Source organism: Castor canadensis, chromosome 7 (genome assembly GCF_047511655.1).
Source record: "Castor canadensis chromosome 7, mCasCan1.hap1v2, whole genome shotgun sequence".
NCBI lineage: Eukaryota > Metazoa > Chordata > Mammalia > Rodentia > Castoridae > Castor > Castor canadensis.
In genome coordinates this window covers 130,875,640-130,894,370 of record NC_133392.1, presented here as the reverse complement: position 1 = coordinate 130,894,370, position 18,731 = coordinate 130,875,640, and the positions used below count along the sequence as shown (strand labels likewise).

Here is an 18,731-nt window from a genome sequence, read left to right as displayed (position 1 = left end):
AGCCGCGGCGCGCTCGCCCGGGACGCCGGACGCCGGTCCTGCCCAGCGAGCCGCCCCGGGGTGCCGAAGGCTACGCGCTGCGCCGGGCGCCGCCGCCCTGGCCGCCATGTGCTCCCAGATCTGGTTCCTGACCGACCGACGCATCCGCGAGGACTACCCGCAGGTGCAGATCCTGCGCGCCCTCCGGCAGCGCTGCTCCGAGCAGGACGTGCGCTTCCGGGCGGTGTTCATGGACCAGATCGCCGTCACCGTCATCGGCGGTCACCTAGGTGAGCCAGGCCGGCCCTGGGAGGGCGGGGAGGCGCTCCGGGATGCCCCCAGGGCGGGTCGGGTGGGCGCACTGTCTCCGGCCTCCCCCAGATAAGTCTCCTTCACCCACCTCTCCGCCCAGCTTGGGTCCCAGCAGCCAGTCCCTCTTTCCCTGCGAAATCCCTTGGTGTTGGAGAAAGCCCCTCACCTGGATAACCTCTTTCAACCTCCACCATCAGCCCTGAGGCCGAGATTGGATAACGCGATTTAATTTACTTAGGGGACTTTGTTTGGTGAGGGACCCAAATTTACCTGAAGCCGCCCCGGGGGTGGGGGGGTGGGGGTCAGAGGAGAATTAAACTGCAAATCCCAAATTTGCAAATTCTACTTGCATGGATAACCTGTCAGTTTAGACTCTGAGATTTAAAAAACCAAAGCTAAATTTGAAAAATTGCTATTTATGACGGATGTTTTGGAAACTTTTCCAGCAGTATGTGTGTATGCATCGCTGATGCTCTGCATAGAATATCGTTCCCAAACTGGGAACCTATCTATAAACGGGGAGGGGGGGAATCTGAGAAAGACTGGTGTCATCTCTGGAGTGTAAAATGGAAGAGGAGACCTTTGCTGGATTTTCTTTAAAAGCGTTGATCTCTGATTCCAGAAAAGCCAAGATTTCAGGTACACACCATTCTGACCTTACTGATCACTCCACTGCTGTGTCCAAAAGACTTTTTTGGGTAAGACATGGTAAGACAGCTCTGACCCTGACCTCAAAAGTTTAAGTATGTTTTCAGATATTCTCAATTATCCTTAACACAAGCCCTCTCTGTTTTTTAGGAACCCATGACTTAGGAACCTCCCACTCACTGGCTTGCTGTTTGAGTGTCTCCAGCAGTCCATTGGAGGTATCCAGCCAGTTCAGGGAGTCCAGAACTGGAGGGGGTTTGGTCCCAGTTCAGGGTGCTTCTTGGGATATTATGGATGTTATTTCAGCTGTTTGTTACTTTGCGTCTATCTAAATCTTCCGTATTGTAAACATCAGATTGTATATCCTGTGGGAGAAATATATTGCAAACATTAGTTGCCTTACATGTAAAGTGGTGTCTTTCAAATGTAAGGGGTACACTCTGTCTATCCTTGATTTGCTAAAACTTTCACAATTAATCAATGTAGAGTTAGATTCCTGAACAGAGACTCTGTGGACCTGAGTTTTTATTGTAGCGTTTCTGTTAGCAAGTATTTTGGCTTCGCTTTGAGCAAGTCACTTCATCTTTGAATCTCAAGTTTCTCACTTATGAAACTTAAGAGTAGAGGTTCCCCCAGCTTGGAAATTCCGTGTTTCAGCACCATATTTACATAGGATAATCTGTTATATTTTGCTGATTTAGATTAAGTTATTAATATGTGGATTTTCCACCCCCAGGATGTTTGCTTATTTATTGATTTTATTTCATTTGATAGCTTGTAAAGATGTCTTCATTTTGAAACACAGTAACCAGAATTTCCATCATGTTTGTTTTACAGACCCATCATGAATTCTGAGTAGTATGAGGAGGAAAATACTCTGTATCTAAAACAGAATCAGTCCTAGAAAAAAAGAGAAAATTAAGTTCTAGTATTGCAGAAAACATTTAAACACTTTTGTTTCATGTCTTCAAATTGAATGGAATTCAAGTGTGACAATATTTCAATCTATTCACAAACAAGCAGTTACTTCTTTTAAACTATAAGAAAATCTATACAGCTATTTGCCTGACAGAGAAATTGAAGTTGTGTTTTTTTATGCAGTTTTAATTTTTTGTTAATTCAAAGGTAGCCAGTCACAAACCATAGCACATAAAACAAACCTGTTAGATCCTCATTTTTGCAGTCCAAAGCAGCCAGAGATTTATTTGTTATGGGGATAGATGAATTAAAGCACAAGAAAATGAGTTCCATGAGAAGCATGACTTTGTACAGTGTTGTAAGAGTGGTTAGAAAGAACAATGTTTTAGACATAGTAGGCACTCAGTAAAATTTCTTTTTGCTTATTTGTGTGTGTGTGTGTGTGTGTGTGTGTGTGTGTGGTGGAACTGGGGTTTGAACTGAGGACATCATGCTTTCTAGTCAAGTGCTCTACCACTTGAGCCACACCTCTAGCCCTTGTAAATATTTTTGAATGAATAATGATAAGAAGTCTATTTCCTAGTTTTTTCTATAGTCAAACTATTGAAAACTCTTAGCAATTTGCTCAGCCAAAATAGTCCTCTGAAAAAGTTTCCAAACTTCACTAGCTTTGAAATATAGAAATGTAGAATTACAATGATATGGATGCTGTTTTCCATTTGAGAATGGTGGATTATGGGCACTGGGAAGGACTTTGGGATCATCCATACTAGCTTGTTTATTTTATGAAGAAGAACCTGAGGCTGAAATTGGTGAACTGACTTCCTCAATGGCATCTAGCTAGTTAACTGCAAGAGCACAGTTCAAAAACCTGATGTCATAATTCCCAGCCCACTGGTATGGAATAAGTATGTTTTAGGACATATGCAGTCTACGGTATCTTTCTCAGTAAATGTGGAATTGAATTGCATCGACTTAACTTGAGTTTAGACAGTGACTTTGCAAGGTAATTTTTATAGTTTAGGAAATTAAGTTACCACCTTTACAAAGCCTTTGTGTCTTCCCTCCTTCCATTGCCTCTTTAGATCAGCGTAGGACTATGCTGAAGGAGCGGGTTTAGGTTAGGTGTGGGCAGCCAATGCCTCAGTCAGTTGCTTGAATTCGTTCCTGAGCCTTCCTCTTTGGAGGCTAGGGGGAACCCAAATCAAGGGAGTACAATTTCAGAGTATATCTGGATTTAGGGTTCAAATGAGACATTGAATCCATTTTTAATTTTAAAAATGAAATTACTTTAAACATGTCTACACATATAAACTGAAATGGCTTTGTGATTATTATTTTTTCATCCAGCAATCTACACTTATTCAACATGGATTTGGATGGGGAGGCTGTTGGCGAAAGCAAAATGATCTTCAGATGACAGAAACACTCCTAGAGAAAACATCCTCCCTTTATTTTGCTGGGTTTGACATGATGAAAATCATGTCTATCTCCATTTCCTTGTAGAAACTGCAAATTATTCATTCATTCATTCATTCAACAAATATTAACTATTCTCAACCCTAGGGACAAGTGGTGAATGTGACTCAAATGCACATCATAATAATATTAATAATAAGAGTCACAGTAACATATATATGGTGTTTTGTGCCAGTCATAGGGCAAGATTTTTTTTATATATCAACCATCATAAACACCAGTAAGGGTCGCTGGACACATAGAACTGGCTGGGAGTTAGAACCAGGACTCAGTAACTGTAGTCTATGCACTGCCCTGTCTTCTGCTCTGTCTCATTCGTCAGCCTACGCTGACTTCACCATGGTACTTTTTGATTCTTGGCTTTACATTAAAAATCGCTCTATCTGAGATTTCCTTCTGGTTCCTTCCAGTGGTGGATTTTTATTCATTCCTCAAAGCTAGCACAAGTCATTCATCTCTATAAAGTCTTTCTTGAGCTCCTTACCCTGTCCCCACATAGTCAGTCTCATCCATCTTCTGTCGTAGCACTAATTCTGTTTTATTGAAATTTACCTACTTCCAGGGCTTATACCCCTTCTCTCTCAAATAACTGGGGATTCCTTACCTGTGTAGGCTCCGAACTGTTACATAGTGGACCTTCAGTTAATGTTTGTTAAGTGACTGAGTGAAGTACCTTAAAGGCTAATTCAAAGTTTGGGAGACTTTCATTGTCATTAGCATCTGTGTTTGAGAGATCCTGGTAGGCTGTGTAAATGTTATGAGAAGCTGTTACATGAGGACAGGTTCACCAGTGAGAATTACCTTCTTTGACCACTCACAGGTCTGAATCATGTACAGTCACAAACTCAGAGGCAGATACCAAGACAGATAAAATGAGTCTGACCTGGGAGATGAGGTTGTGTTAGTTTTCTCTTAAGAGCAGAATGATTCAGCATTCCTACTCTTACTTTCAGAGCTAAAACAACCTTGGTGGCCATATGGCAATTCTTGTTTCTCTCTCTCTCTCTCTCTCTCTCTCTCTTTCTCTCTCTCTCTCTCTGTGTGTGTGTGTGTGTGTGTGTGTGTGTGTGTGTATTTGTAGAGCCCAGGGCTTTGGAGGATTGAACCCAGGGCCTTGTATATGCCAGGCAAGTGTTCTACCACTGAGCTATATCCCCAGTCCCATATGGCAATTTCTAGGTCAGGCTCTTTTTTTGCTGAGTATTAGAGATTGAACCCAGCTCCCCATACATGCTAAACAAACACCACCACTGAGCAACATCCATGGTCCTTAGTTTTTTTATTTTTAATTTTAAGTCAGGTTCTCATTAAATTGCCCAGGTGTGTGTTAAACTCAAGATCCTCCTGCCTAACCTCACCCCACTAGCTGGGATTATATGTGTGTACCACCATACCCAGTCTGAGAGTTTAACCTTTAGCCTCAATTTCTGCTAAAGACCTGTCTGTGCCTGATCCCTTGTAATCCCAATGACACTACTGTTCAGCACTGTGGAAAGGAAAGTCAGCGGGGTGGAAGCATCTATCATATCATATCCCCAAAGCAATGTGAGTTCTACATGGATGTGCATCTGTAGGCTGACCTCAAGGACTGAGGATGGGCTGAATGTTTAGGTTGTGTTTCTGTCAGTAGTTTTGAGAGATATTCTAGGACAATAACTTGGCGTCCTTTGTGGATCTGAAAGTCCTACTCATAGACTTCCGAACCACCTGTTGCTGCCACCCTATTATTAGGTTTGCCTGGTGAAAGGGAGTACAACCATCACTCAGCGATGTTGTGGTGGGTGTCATCTTCACCCATCCTTGGCACTCCTCTCACTAGCAGGGAGTCCATCAACATGCAGGTGCATCACTGCTGGCCTCTCCTCATTCCAGCTACTTCCTTTTCCCACTTCCCACTTCCCTGAGAGGATTTGCCAGTCATCTTTAAGAGTGTCTTTGAGACAAGCAGGTTTGTGTATTTTCTCCAGGTATGTTCCATTGCAAAGGAAAGCACATGAAGGAGCCAGGGGATTAGAGCATTCTGGCCAGTGTGGTGGTTTAGTCACCTGGTACACCTAAGCAATGGGTACAAGGACTTGAGGACTATGTAAGAAGTGCTTATGACCCTCGACTATGGATTTTAAATGGGACAAGAAAAGAAGGGAGTGAGGGACAGTGAGCACATGGGGGTAGGTTCCCAGTGGGGCCAAGGCATGGTTGAAGTTGCGAATTGTAATTTATGCACAAAGTCTAGAATGTAACGAAGTGGTGACTGAGGTGGGGGGTGACTGAGGTGGGGGTGACTGAGGTGGGGGGTGACTGAGGTGGGGGTGACTGAGGTGGGGGTGACTGAGGTGGAGGTGACTGAGGTGGGGGGTGACTGAGGTGGGGGTGACTGAGGTGGGGTGACTGAGGTGGGGGTGACTGAGGTGGGGTGACTGAGGTGGGGGTGACTGAGGTGAGGTGACTGAAGTAGGGGTGACTGAGGACTGAGGTGGGGTGACTGAGGTGGGGTGACTGAGGTGGGGGTGACTGAGGACTGAGGTGGGGTGACTGAGGTGGGGTGACTGAGATGGGGGTGACTGAGGTTGGGTGACTGAGGTGGGGTGACTGAGGTGGGGTGACTGAGGTGGGGGTGACTGAGGACTGAGGTGGGGGTAACTGAGGAGGGGTGACTGAGGTGGGGGTTACTGAGGTGGGGTGACTCAGGTGGGGTGACTCAGGTGGGGGTGACTGAGGACTGAGGTGGGGTGACTGAGGACTGAGGTGGGGTGACTGAGATGGGGGTGACTGAGGTTGGGTGACTGAGGTGGGGTGACTGAGGTGGGGGTGACTGAGGACTGAGGTGGGGTGACTGAGGTGGGGTGACTGAGGTGGGGGTGACTGAGGACTGAGGTGGGGGTGACTGAGGTGGGGATGACTGAGGTGGAGGTGACTGAGGTGGGGTGACTGAGGTGGAGGTGACTGAGGTGGGTGACAGGTGGGGTGACTGAGGTGGGTGACTGAGGTGGGGGTGACTGAGGACTGAGGTGGGGTGACTGAGGTGGGGTGACTGAGGTGGGGTGACTGAGGTGGGTGACTGAGGTGGGGGTGACTGAGGTGGGGGTGACTGAGGACTGAGGTGGGGTGACTGAGGTGGGGTGACTGAGGTGGGGGTGACTGAGGTGGGGTGACTGAGGACTGAGGTGGGGGTGACTGAGGTGGGGTGACTGAAGTGGGGTGACTGAGGACTGAGGTGGGGGTGTCTGAGGTGGGGGTGACTGAGGTGGGGTGACTGAGGTGGGGGTGACTGAGGACTGAGGTGGGGTGACTGAGGTGGGGGTGACTGAGGTGGGGTGACTGAGGTGGGGGTGACTGAGATGGGGGTGACTGAGGTGGGGTGACTGAGGTGGGGGTGACTGAGGACTGAGGTGGGGTGACTGAGGTGGGGGTGACTGAGGTGGGGTGACTGAGGAGGGGTGACTGAGGTGGGGTGACTGAGGTGGGGGTGACTGAGGTGGGGTGACTGAGGAGTGGTGACTGAGGTGGGGTGACTGAGGTGGGGTGACTGAGGTGGGGGTGACTGAGGACTGAGGTGGGGTGACTGAGGTGGGGGTGACTGAGGACTGAGGTGGGGTGACTGAGGTGGGGTGACTGAAGTGGGGTGACTGAGGTGGGGGTGACTGAGGAGGGGTGACTGAGGTGGGGGTGACTGAGGACTGAGGTGGGGTGACTGAGGACTGAGGTGGGGTGACTGAGGACTGAGGAGGGGTGACTGAGGTGGGGATGACTGAGGTGGGGGTGACTGAGGTGGGGTGACTGAGGTGGGGGTGACTGAGGACTGAGGTGGGGTGACTGAGGTGGGGGTGACTGAGGTGGGGTGACTGAGGTGGAGGTGACTGAGGTGGGGGTGACTGAGGTGGGGGTGACTGAGGACTGAGGTGGGGTGACTGAGGACTGAGGTGGGGGTGACTGAGGTGGGGTGACTGAGGTGGGGTGACTGAGGACTGAGGAGGGGTGACTGAGGTGGGGATGACTGAGGTGGGGGTGACTGAGGTGGGGTGACTGAGGTGGGGTGACTGAGGTGGGGGTGACTGAGGTGGGGTGACTGAGGTGGGGTGACTGAGGACTGACGTGGGGGTGACTGAGGTGGGGTGACTGAGGTGGAGGTGACTGAGGTGGGGTGACTGAGGTGGGGGTGACTGAGGTGGGGTGACTGAGGTGGGGTGACTGAGGACTGAGGTGGGGGTGACTGAGGTGGGGTGACTGAGGTGGGGGTGACTGAGGACTGAGGTGGGGTGACTGAGGACTGAGGTGGGGGTGACTGAGGTGGGGTGACTGAGGACTGAGGTGGGGGTGACTGAGGTGGGGGTGACTGAGGACTGAGGTGGGGGTGACTGAGGTGGGGTGACTGAGGTGGGGGTGACTGAGGTGGGGTGACTGAGGTGGGGTGACTGAGGACTGAGGTGGGGGTGACTGAGGTGGGGTGACTGAGGTGGGGGTGACTGAGGACTGAGGTGGGGTGACTGAGGTGGGCGTGACTGAGGTGGGGTGACTGAGGTGGGGTGACTGAGGTGGGGGTGACTGAGGAGGATCACTTCCTTGGAGGAAAGGAGCTGAGAAAAACTGAGAGGCCGGGACTGGGCATTGGAAAGGTCCTTCACAGAACAGCAAAATCTCTAATGTTAATTAGAGCTTCAGGGACAGTGGGAAATGATCCTGGGTCTCTTGATGACTTCTGTAAGGGGTGATATGTTGTATAGTCTGATGAGAGTCAACATGAGTGATTTAGACAGTGTCTGGAAGCCAAAATGAGGATCAAGGAGGACATCTCTCCTTTGTCTAGGTCTGGTAATCTGGAGTGAAAAGGAGAGGGCCCCCCACAACTTTGAAGGGCCATTTGGGAAGCAGTGGGACTCAAAAAAGAAGGGAAGACTCACTGAAAAGGTTCCTAAAGGAATTTACTACCCATTGATTCGCTTTGAGAGGGCACAGTGAAGATGAGGAGGGCGAGAGGCATGGCTCAAGGTATAGAGTGCTGGCCTAGCAAGCACAAGGACCTAAATACTGCAAAAAGAAGAAGGAGAAGAAGAGGAAGAGGAGGAGAAGGGAAGGGGATTAGAAAAGGCAGGTTGGGATAGGAAAGACTGGAGGAAGATGAATTTTCCACACATGACATTCCTTGATCCATTTGTCTGTGCAGGTGGAGATGTCCAGTAGTGAATATGGACCTTAGGAGACAGGTAGAAGAAGGAGAGCTTGGAATCACTGGAATATAGATAGTAATTAAAGCCTTGGACGTGGGTGAAGTCATCTAGCAGGAATACAGAACAAGAAAATAAAATCAAGTGATGGAAGAATCCTCGACAGTGAAGAAGTCAGAGGGGGAGGAGAAAAAGGGGAGGATGGAAATATAATAAAGGGGGCAAACTTATTCAAAGTGTACTGTGTGTATGCATGGAATCATCACAATAAAAATCCCTCATTAAAAAAAAAAGAGGCAATATCAGAACTGGGCATGGTGGTACATACCTGTAATCCCAGCTACTCAGGAGGCAGAGGAAAAAGGATTGAGAGTTGAAGGCTGGCCTTGGCAAAATTAGTGAGAGACATTATCTCAAAAACAAAATATGAACAAAAGGGCTAGGGTTGTGGCTTAAGAGGTAGAGTACTTGCCTAGCACGCAGGAGGCTCTGGACTTAATCCCCATACCACAGTGGGACGTGGGGAAACAATGTCAGAGCCATATAGGGTCTGAAGACCAGGAAAATGGCACGCCTTGGCATTGAATAGGGATAAAGGACTTGAAACTTCCTTCATGGTTGCTAGGAAGGTGGTGGGGTGGAGGTGGTGGGAGTTATGGGGGAAGTGAGGCAGGAAAGTTAGTATTCTGGGACCCTTCTATTTATAGAAGAGCAAATGCACCCAGAGGTACTTTTGTGTCTTGCCAAGCTAAGTGACAGAGTTCAGTCAGGGCTCTGGCTAGATGCCGGGACTTGATCTACTTTTCTGTAATTTATCTCTTTCGTTCTGCCCTGAGATTCCTGAACTCGGTGCTTGGCACACTCTTGCCATGGATTTGTTTTCTGAGGTAGACGGTCTACGTTTATCAGTTTTGCACTGTTCTTCAGAGCGCCTGAGCTCTGGGAGGCAACATCTGCATCTTTCCTTGATTCTCCCCCCAGGCAGAGACGATCATTGACTGCTCTCCTCTCCCTTGTCATCATGTACTCTGACATATCGGCCCCTTAGATCACCTGGCACATGGCGCTTGTTCAGTCGCCTCCTCTCCCTGCCCCCGGACAACAGGACTGATAACTCATCTTAATACTCAGATATTAAGAGCACAGGGCACTAATGGTACCAATAACAGTTGTGTGTTGTCTTCTTAAATTCCAGGGCTATCATTTGTTTCACTCACATCCTTTGGCCCTGTCCTTAATAAAGAGTCTGTTCCTTAGCTGTCAGTGGCCCTCCTTGTGTCTCTTTGGCCTTTACCATTTCAGTGCACTGGGCCCCACTTAGAAACCCCTGCACCTGCCCCTCTGGTGCATATCTTTGGTCTCCGGAGCCCTTTATGCCCACATATGCATAGCAACCAGGAGGGCTGGGAATGAAAGCCAGGCCTCTAGACAGCCCTCAATCAAAGCTGGAGTTGGTGTGTAAAAATTCTGCATCACCAGCTCCCTCCCCACTCAGGCGGATAAATGAGGGCTCCCCATCTGCTCTGATCCTCAGCAGGACTCGGCTCCAGAGGTGGTAACTTATTTGATAACACATTCCCTTCCCTGCTCCCTACCAATGTTTCCTGAAATTGTCACCCAAATAGGTAATGTGCACTTAAATGGATTGCTTCCGGGGAAACCCATACTAACACTGGGATTGGCCCAAAGTAGGTACAGAGTAAATATCTGCATGTATACATGAAGCAATAGATGTGTTGAGTGAATTAATGAATGGGTATTTAAGTCATTTCTCTGTCCCTGTGCATCGGGAGACCTATGCTTCTGATGGGCAGAGACCTCCTGGTTCATCTCTTATCTTCCTGCTCGTAGTGTGTCTTATTCACACTCATTCCATACAGGTAAATATCAGTTGTTGGCAAAAGAAAAGTGGCCACATGAATAACTGGGGGTTTTAGTGAAGTGGAGGTGAGATTTCTTCAGGCATAGTCACAAAAACTTTAAAAGAGAAGGAACAGGGCTGGTGGTGGGACTCAAGCCGGTAAGTGCCTATCTAGCAAGCAGGAAACCCTGAATTCAAGCCCCAGTACGGCCTCCCAGCCCCCAAAAAAGAGGAAAGAACAGAGGCAACAGCCTCTCCTCGGGAATAAAAATAACTCCCTCATGAGAAATGCTGGGGATAGAGCAGAAAGAAATGGGAAAGTGAGAGAGTGACACAGGCCAGGTCATGTTTGGATGACACAGCTTCCTCACAACACAAGTGTTGCATGGGTCACCCACCTTATTTATATTGTTGATTCCTTTCTGGCACCTCCCAGAGCTTCACTGCCAGCCATGATTCTGCTAAAATATAATGGTCCTAAAAGACACTGTGAGTGAGGTCCTTGTTTGTTGCATTGGCCTTCTGCTTCCCTCTTTTTGGTGCTTACTTCATTCATAAAGGTTTTCTCTAGCATCCTAGAAACCAGTTTAGTGCTGCAGCTTTCTTTCGTGAACCAAGGATGTGTGTGCACACGCAAATGCGTGATATGCGTGCACAGGTTGGAAGGGTGGTGACCCATTATGCATTTGTTTTATGTAAATGCAAAGACATTTACAGTCAAATGTATTCCAAGGGCCTGTATCATAAGATGCCTCTGAATGAGATAATATATGTGAAAGTTCTTAGCAACATAACAGATGCTCCATAAAAATGCTGGCCGGGTTCAAATTTGAATTACAGTACCTTTTATTATCCATTCTATCGTTATGAATGGCAGGGAATGGTTTTTAAATTCTGCAGCTCTACTTTGGAAAAATGATTTGCTTGTTTCACACTGAAATTATTTCTCCTTATTATAAAGTATATTTCTCTGCATACATGCAAAGGCTGATTTTGTAGAATTTAGTTTATCCCAATATATGGGTTATAAAACACAGACTCAGTTCTTTGGGAAAGGTTTTCTTAGTTTTCTCTCTTGGCTTTTCTCTTCTCTTTTGTTTTGAGACAGGGCTTCACTGTGTAGTTTAAGCTGGACTTGAATTCGTGATCCACCTGTCTTAGTCTCCTGAGTGCTGGGATTCATAGGTGTGTGTCACCATACCTGGCATTTCTATCTTGTTTTAAATACACTAACATATTTCCACTGTAAGTAGAAAGTTTAGAAAGAACTCAAAACACAATTACTCATGAAAGTAGATTGTTGGTTTTAGAAGTAAGGTGCAAAAGATATTGTTTTGATTTGAAGAGTTGATTTGGACTAGGTTGGTCATTGTACTAACTAGCTTGGGGATCTGATCTTTCTGTCTTTACCATCTTACTGAGCTGTTTGTGGACAGAGTAATCATCTTAGGTTTCTTGTTTATTTATTTATTTGTGGCACTTGGGTTTGAACTCAGGGCTTTGCATTTGCTAGGCAGGTACTCTACCACTTGAGCCACCCTTCCAGAGTAGTTTTGCTCTGGTTCTTTTGGAGATAGGGTCTTGCTTTTTGCCCGGATCCTCCCTATCTCAGCGTCCCAAGTAGCTAGGATTACAGGCGTGAACCACCAGTGCCCTGCTTATTTGTTTTTAAAGTAGTTTGTAGCTAACCTTAGAAAATCTCATGCCCAATCTAGGAGTCTAAGGGACCACAGATACCCCAGAAGCAGCTCAGCTCCTCCCACCCTTGTAAGTTAAAGCAAAAGCTCTTGCTATTTGAGGTCAAAACCTGCTTACTGCTGAGGCTCTACTTTGATTCACTGCAGCCAAGCAAAGCCCTGTTCCCCCCCCCCCCCATCCTGCAACCAGCTTCTCGTTCTCTTGCCTCACAGGCTGCAGGTAACTGTGGGGGAGTGTTAAAGGTCCTGGGAAAGGTGGCATGGTAAGTGAGCTCCATCCTGCATTAAGCGGTCCGTTTCCGGGAGGAGATACTGATGACAGAGGGAGCAGAGATTGCTCAAGTGGTTCAAGGTCTCAGACTTCAGGCAGGTTTACCCAGAGCCAATCATAAATCCAAGTTGTCCTTGATCACATGTAGCTGCTGCTTCCAGTGAAGCCACCATGAGGGGCAGTCTCTTGTCTACAAGAAGTCACATTGCAGAAATGTGATGGTGAAGGCCAAGGGGAGTGAGCAGGGGACAAGTAGAGCTGCCCAGAGCAAGAATGTCAGAACTATGTCAAAGGACAAAGATGATATAATTTCTTAGTGTCCATGGGGAATCGCTCAGGACCCTCCTCCCTATGCCAAAACCCAAGGATGCTCAAATCTCTTAAATGAAACAATGCAGTATTTGAATGTAACCTTTGTACATCCCCTTGTATATTTCAAGTCATCTCCAGATTTTTTACAGTTCCCAGTACAATGTCAGTGCTATGTAAATAGGTGGGTTTTGGGGCTTGGTGGTCATGCTGAGATTTGAGCCTAGGGCCTTATATGCTTGGCAAATGCTCTGTCACTGAGCTGTCCCCTCTTAATGCCATAAATAGTTGTTAAACTGCATTGTTTAGGGAATAATGCCAAAAAAATGTTTGTTCATGTTCAGTACAGATGCAAATTAATTCTTTCCAAATACTTTCTATCTCTAGTTGGTTGGTCCGTGGATGTGGAAGCCGTGGATATGGAGGGCTGGTATAATTAACCCTAAACTGTCAGGTCCCTCAGAAGAGGACTGGGTAGCAGCACAGACTCAGAGCCAGCCCTATCTTATTGCTTGGCAGAGCCTTTTTGGCTCCACTTTAACCCATTCCATTCTTCATTTATTAAAGCCTTCAGTTGGAATGAGCCAGGCACAAAGATTTACCTTTGGAGAAGAGAGATGAAGTCCTGGTAAGACTTCCTAGGTGTATGTGAATCTGCTTGTTGAGGCTGAGCTGTCTCTGTGCACTTGTGGTTGGTATTTTCAGAAAGGGACTGAATTCTTTTCTTCCCATGTAGCAGTGTGCTTGTCTGTGGTCTCATGTTGGGATTTGAAAGCTAGATGTTACTGCTGCTTCTTGCTTCTCTAGGTCACTTTTCTGTTGCAAAGCTGTTTTTCTCATCAGGTGGTAAAAATTTCCATGAATTGTCCAACCTTGCTTAATAGAATGTCTGTGTAATGATAACGCCAGTGCCTTGCCTATCTAGAGCATTTTATGGTTTCAAAGCATTTTTTGCATATATTATCTCACTGTGTAGTGCTGTCCTGGGTGTTCTGTATTTACCTACCATTTTCATCAACTTGGCTACTTTTCTTTATTTTCTTCTATCAATTTTGAGGCTACTACAACCCCCTTCTGCTTTCATATTATTCTCCTGGAGGGCTGTAAGTGGCAAAGGAATTTTTAGAGACCAGGAAAAGTGTGTATAAGTGATACTGTTTCCTGAAGGTAGAGTTAGGATACCTGGATGCTTATAAATTACATTCCACTTCCTTGGGTTTACACTACCAGCAGGTGTGCTGAAAACAATTTATCTTAATAATGGCACCTATGCACCTCTACCTTTTTTTCTTGTTGTTGTTGAAACATCTCTCAGAATGGGGGAAGTGTGTAAGTTAGATCCATATAGTCGTTTTGTTTTGTTTTGTTTTTATTTTTGTGCTTAGAGCTTTTTTCATTTTCTTCTTTCTCAGCTTAGAGTTTTGGTGTTGATATTACGCATCCTGATGGAGAAATTGTAACTTCCTTAGCACCTTTTGTTTTCTCAGAATTACATGGCTGTGCAAAATATCCTTCATGAAATACAAAATGTATTAAGTTAGAGCCTATAACGGGGCTCTGTAAATTTAAGGTTTAATTTAAATTTAAAGGTTTTCTTTAGAGAATTTTGGAAACTTCTTTAAGGTTTGTTGAGACAGACTAAAGAATTCCTTGAACTCACTTCCCATTGTCCTATGTATCCCATGTCCTGTCTCCCATCATTCCATCCCACAGATGCCTACGTGACTACTTAGAGTCAGACAAACCATAGGCTGGCAGGGCTGAGAGGCTCCCTAGGCCTTGCATTCCCTGTGTACCATCTTTTAGTGACCAGTGAGCTTTGGCCTATCCCATGCTAAGGGAGTGAAAGGATATCCCTTTTATGGAGCCCACATCTATTTCCCTGCAGCTTCTGTTCAATTCAACAGACATTGAGTGCCTACCATGCACTGGGCACTATTCCAGGGGGGCTGGATTTAGCAGATCTTGCACAGACAAAAGAATGCTGTTATGGCTAGCCCTACCTCTTGGAGTCATTGAAGGCAAGCCAAATAATTCTGTACAGAAGTCTTTCAGTAACTAGAGTCTTCATGACAAGATAATATTCCCAATTAACCCAGTGTAAGACAGCTGCAGGTTTTTTTGCTGTATGAGTCACTATGTCTTTTGATTAATACTACTTAATATCAGATATTAAGTTCAACATTTGAACTTAATATTGAATTGATTTTTGTAGACTGTGTTTTAAGTTTGTTTTTGTAATAAGGTAATATGTACTTGGAGAAATTCTGGAAAATACAGATAAATATAAAAAAGTAAAGAAGAACTTACTTATAATCTCATTACCCATTGGTAAAATGATGTGTGTTTCCTTGCAGCCTTTTCCAGCTTGCATCTGTTACATAGCTGAGATCATAATGCATTATTTGTAATTTGGAATCCTGGTTTTTTCCACTTAACATTGACATCGGTACACTTGATATATAACAGTATTCATAAAGATCACTTACTGGGTGTAATGGTGCATGCCTGCAATCCAAGCACTTGGAATTCTAAGGTAGGAGGACCATAGTGGTCCTACATAGCGAGAGCCTGTTTTAAAAAAAAAAAAAAAAATCATTTCAATGGGTGCAGTTCCAGTCAGTAGACTTTCTCAATTTTAAGTCATGAAGAGTGGTAGGGGTTTCCCCAGTGGGCTGCACTGTGGCCTTTTCATGAAGTCTTCAGACCCCTAAGCCACTGCACTTGGAGTAGTACTAGCTCCATATGGATGGAAGGTGCTGGACTTCTGTCTCCTGTGATTCTTCTCTCATGATTCTGGATATGCTGCCTTCTTTTTTCTTTCTGCTCATTCCTTTGTGCTTCCTCATAATCCCGCTCTGCCCATTTGTTTCGAGAGCAGGCTGACCATAGAGCTTTCTTGTGACACACACCAGGATGTCCCAGTGGCTGTTTCTAAGGCTCTGTTCCTGCCAGGTGCAGTCTTGAGGAATCTCTTGAGAGCAGTTCTTCAGGGGGACTGAATGCTGGCAAGCACAGAACTCACTTGGGTCTTTGATTGCAGGCCTGCAGCTGAACCAGAAGGCCCTCACCACCTTCCCAGATGTGGTGGTTGTGCGAGTGTCTACACCCTCTGTGCAGTCAGACAGCGACATCACCGTCCTGAGGCACCTGGAGAAGCTTGGCTGCCGCTTAGTCAACCGCCCACAGAGCATCTTAAACTGCATCAACAAATTCTGGACATTTCAAGAGCTGGCTGGACATGGGGTCCCCATGCCAGATACCTTCTCCTATGGTGAGTCTCCTGGAAATACAGTTGGACCTTCTTCATCAAAGCCACCTGTATCTCTGTGTTTTCTCTCCCCAGAAACTTTCTAGAATCTCTTACTGCTTTTCAGTGTGAATCTGTTCATCTTAGGTGACTGTGACTGAACAGCTTGAATCTTTATCCTGGCCGTTTCTCTGCCATTTGCTTCTTTCTGTAAGTCATTCCCTAAACATGTATCTTTATGCACTCTGTGAATCCACCACACCTTCCCTGGGCTATGGTAGGAACCAAGGCATTCCCAGTTCATTAGAGGCAGAAAACAACAGGCAACTTCAGTGCTGTGTAGTCAGAGTTGGTGGCCCTGGGTGGTACAGAATACATAGGAGAGCTCCTAATGCAATGTGGAAGACGTGGAGGAATGCTTCCTGAAGAGATAACATCAGCTAAGCTGAAATGATCCTGCTATAAGCAGACAGCAGAATATAGACAGAATATAAGAGAGGGCATGATCTAGTGGTGGTATAACTGGTAGTTTGTACATTAGGAGAGAAAGTTGAGATGTAAGATTGGAAAGATAACAAGGTACCATACACAGCATGTGAAGGAGCTAAAGTTAACCCAAGACTAACAGGAAGTTATCAAAGGGCTATAATCAGGGAGGTGGCTGACCCAAGTCATGGTGCAAATCACTTTGGCTACCAGTAGAGAGGGAATTGGGTGGGACAAGGCAGAGACAAGATAGACAGTGGCAGGCTTTTAAAATGATGATCTAAACTAATAGCAAGAATGAAGACAAGTGGGCAGATTCGGGAATTCTGAAGGAAATAGAAATGAAAATATGATTATCAACTGGAGTGGGGAAGACGGAGACACCCAGATGTTAATGAAGCATTCACTAAGACTATAAACAAGGGAGGGAGAAACAGACTGGTGGTTAGGAGTGAGGGGTTATGAAGGGGAAATGATTTCAGTTTGAGACTTGTTCCATTAGAGATGCCTATGGTATATGCAAGTGAGAACACTCGGTCACTGGTAGATAAATGGATCTGGAGCTCCTGAAGGAAGTGCAGGCTAGGGAGTAGAATTTGGAACTCTTTATTATATCAAGTAAAGTCACAGGAATGGATGAGATTACTTGTGAGAATATGTAGAGAGCTAAATGGTATATTTAAAGGGGAGGACGTGGTACATTTTATGTTTTACATATTTTGCCACAATAGAAAGTAAAATTATAAAAAAGGGAATCTTTTAAGCAATAGGCAAAGAAAGAGGAACATACAAAGAAAGTTAAGTAGGAACAACTTGAGAGGTGAGAGGAGAAAAAAGAAAGGTCACAGAAACCAATGGAAAGAGTATTCCAAGATGGAAAGTGTTGGAGGATTCCTAGAAGCCAACCAATGTAAGCACTGAGCCAGATATGTGGATTTAGCAACAGGGAGCTCAATGAAGACAGCTTCAGTCTAGTGATGGGGAGAAAAGCCAAATTGTCAGGAGTGAGGAATGGAAGGGGAGATGAAGAAATGGAAATGGACTTCTGTAGTTCTTTGAAGTAGCCTGATAGGGGTGTGGAGAGTTACAGCTAAGGGATGATGCAAGGCCCAGGAACAGCCACTACATTTTTTAAGATGGGAGAGAACTAAGCATGTGTCAAATGTTGGTGAAATTAGAACAGGGCGGTTGAAGATGCAGGAGAAAAGGAATACTTCAATGGTATAAGATCCCTGAGGAAGTGACAGGGAAGGAGTCCAAGGCACAGGGAAGGGATGGCTTTGGATTGGAGGATTCCTGTCTCACTCACTGCACTACTAGCAATGGAAAACAAAGGAAGAAGTAGTATGTCAGTGGGGTTTTAGGAAGTCAGAAGGGAACTCTCTTCTTACAAAACTCCCCTTTCCTGAAGATGCCCCCGGTCCCCTCCATTGCCTCCTCATTTTCTAGTAAATCATTAGTATTTTTGTGACTAAAGCAGGTCTTGATAGTACTCTAATTTTTTTTTTGCAAAAATTGATGAATGGTGATATCACCTGTGATAGGCAGAACAATAACTTCCCAAAGATGCCCCTTCTCTAATCACCGAAACCTGTAAGTATGTTAGGTTGCATAGCAAAAGAGAATTAAAATTGCAGATGGGACCAGGCTCAGTGGTTCATACCTATAATCCCTAACTCAGGAGGCTGAGGCAGAAAGATCATGTGTTCAAGGACTATATAATAAGACCCTGCCTCAAACAACAAAAAGAAACAAATGAAAAAAGGTTGCAGGTAGAGTTAAATTTGCTAATCAGATGACCTTAAAATAGGGAGATTATTCTAGATTAATCAGGTGGACCCAAGGAAATAAACATTATTAAAAGTAGACAAGGAAGGCAGAAAATAGCATCCGAGCGAAATGTACTTATGGAAGAAGTAGGGAGCAATGAAATCGATTGTTGTTGTTGGCTTTGGAGATGGAATAGGGCCACAAGCCAAGGAATGTGTGCAGCCTCTCGATACTGGAGCAGGAAACAGATTCTCCTCCATGACTGCAGCCTGCTAGCACCTTGACTGCAGCCTGCTAGCACCTTGACTTTAGCCTAGGGAAACCCATTTTGGACTTGTAACTGTAGAACTGTAAAACAATAGATTTGTGTTGTTTAAACTGCCCTGTTGTTGGTAACTTGTTACAGCAACAACTAATGTACCTATAAAACACATCTATCCGGCACAGTTTTGAGAGGTAAGAAATAAACCAAAAAGGACCTCTCATCAACCCTAATATTTGTCACAAATCCCAGTAAACATGAAGCCTTCACTTCATGGATGGGAAAACCCTTCATCTAGAGTGAGTTTTCCCTGTGCAGGAAAAAAAT

At 45.5% G+C, this 18,731-nt stretch overlaps 1 protein-coding gene across 1 annotated transcript in view; it reads left to right on the top strand.

The window, feature by feature from the left end:
- The window catches only part of Rimkla (ribosomal modification protein rimK like family member A), a 32,472-nt gene continuing 13,741 nt past the window's right edge, over positions 1-18,731 (top strand). Inside the window, exons 1-2 of the mRNA XM_074080427.1 lie at positions 1-269; positions 15,680-15,910. Of these exons, the coding sequence (XP_073936528.1) occupies positions 107-269; positions 15,680-15,910 (394 nt within the window). The 5' untranslated portion in view covers positions 1-106. The remainder of the gene's footprint in view (positions 270-15,679; positions 15,911-18,731) is intronic.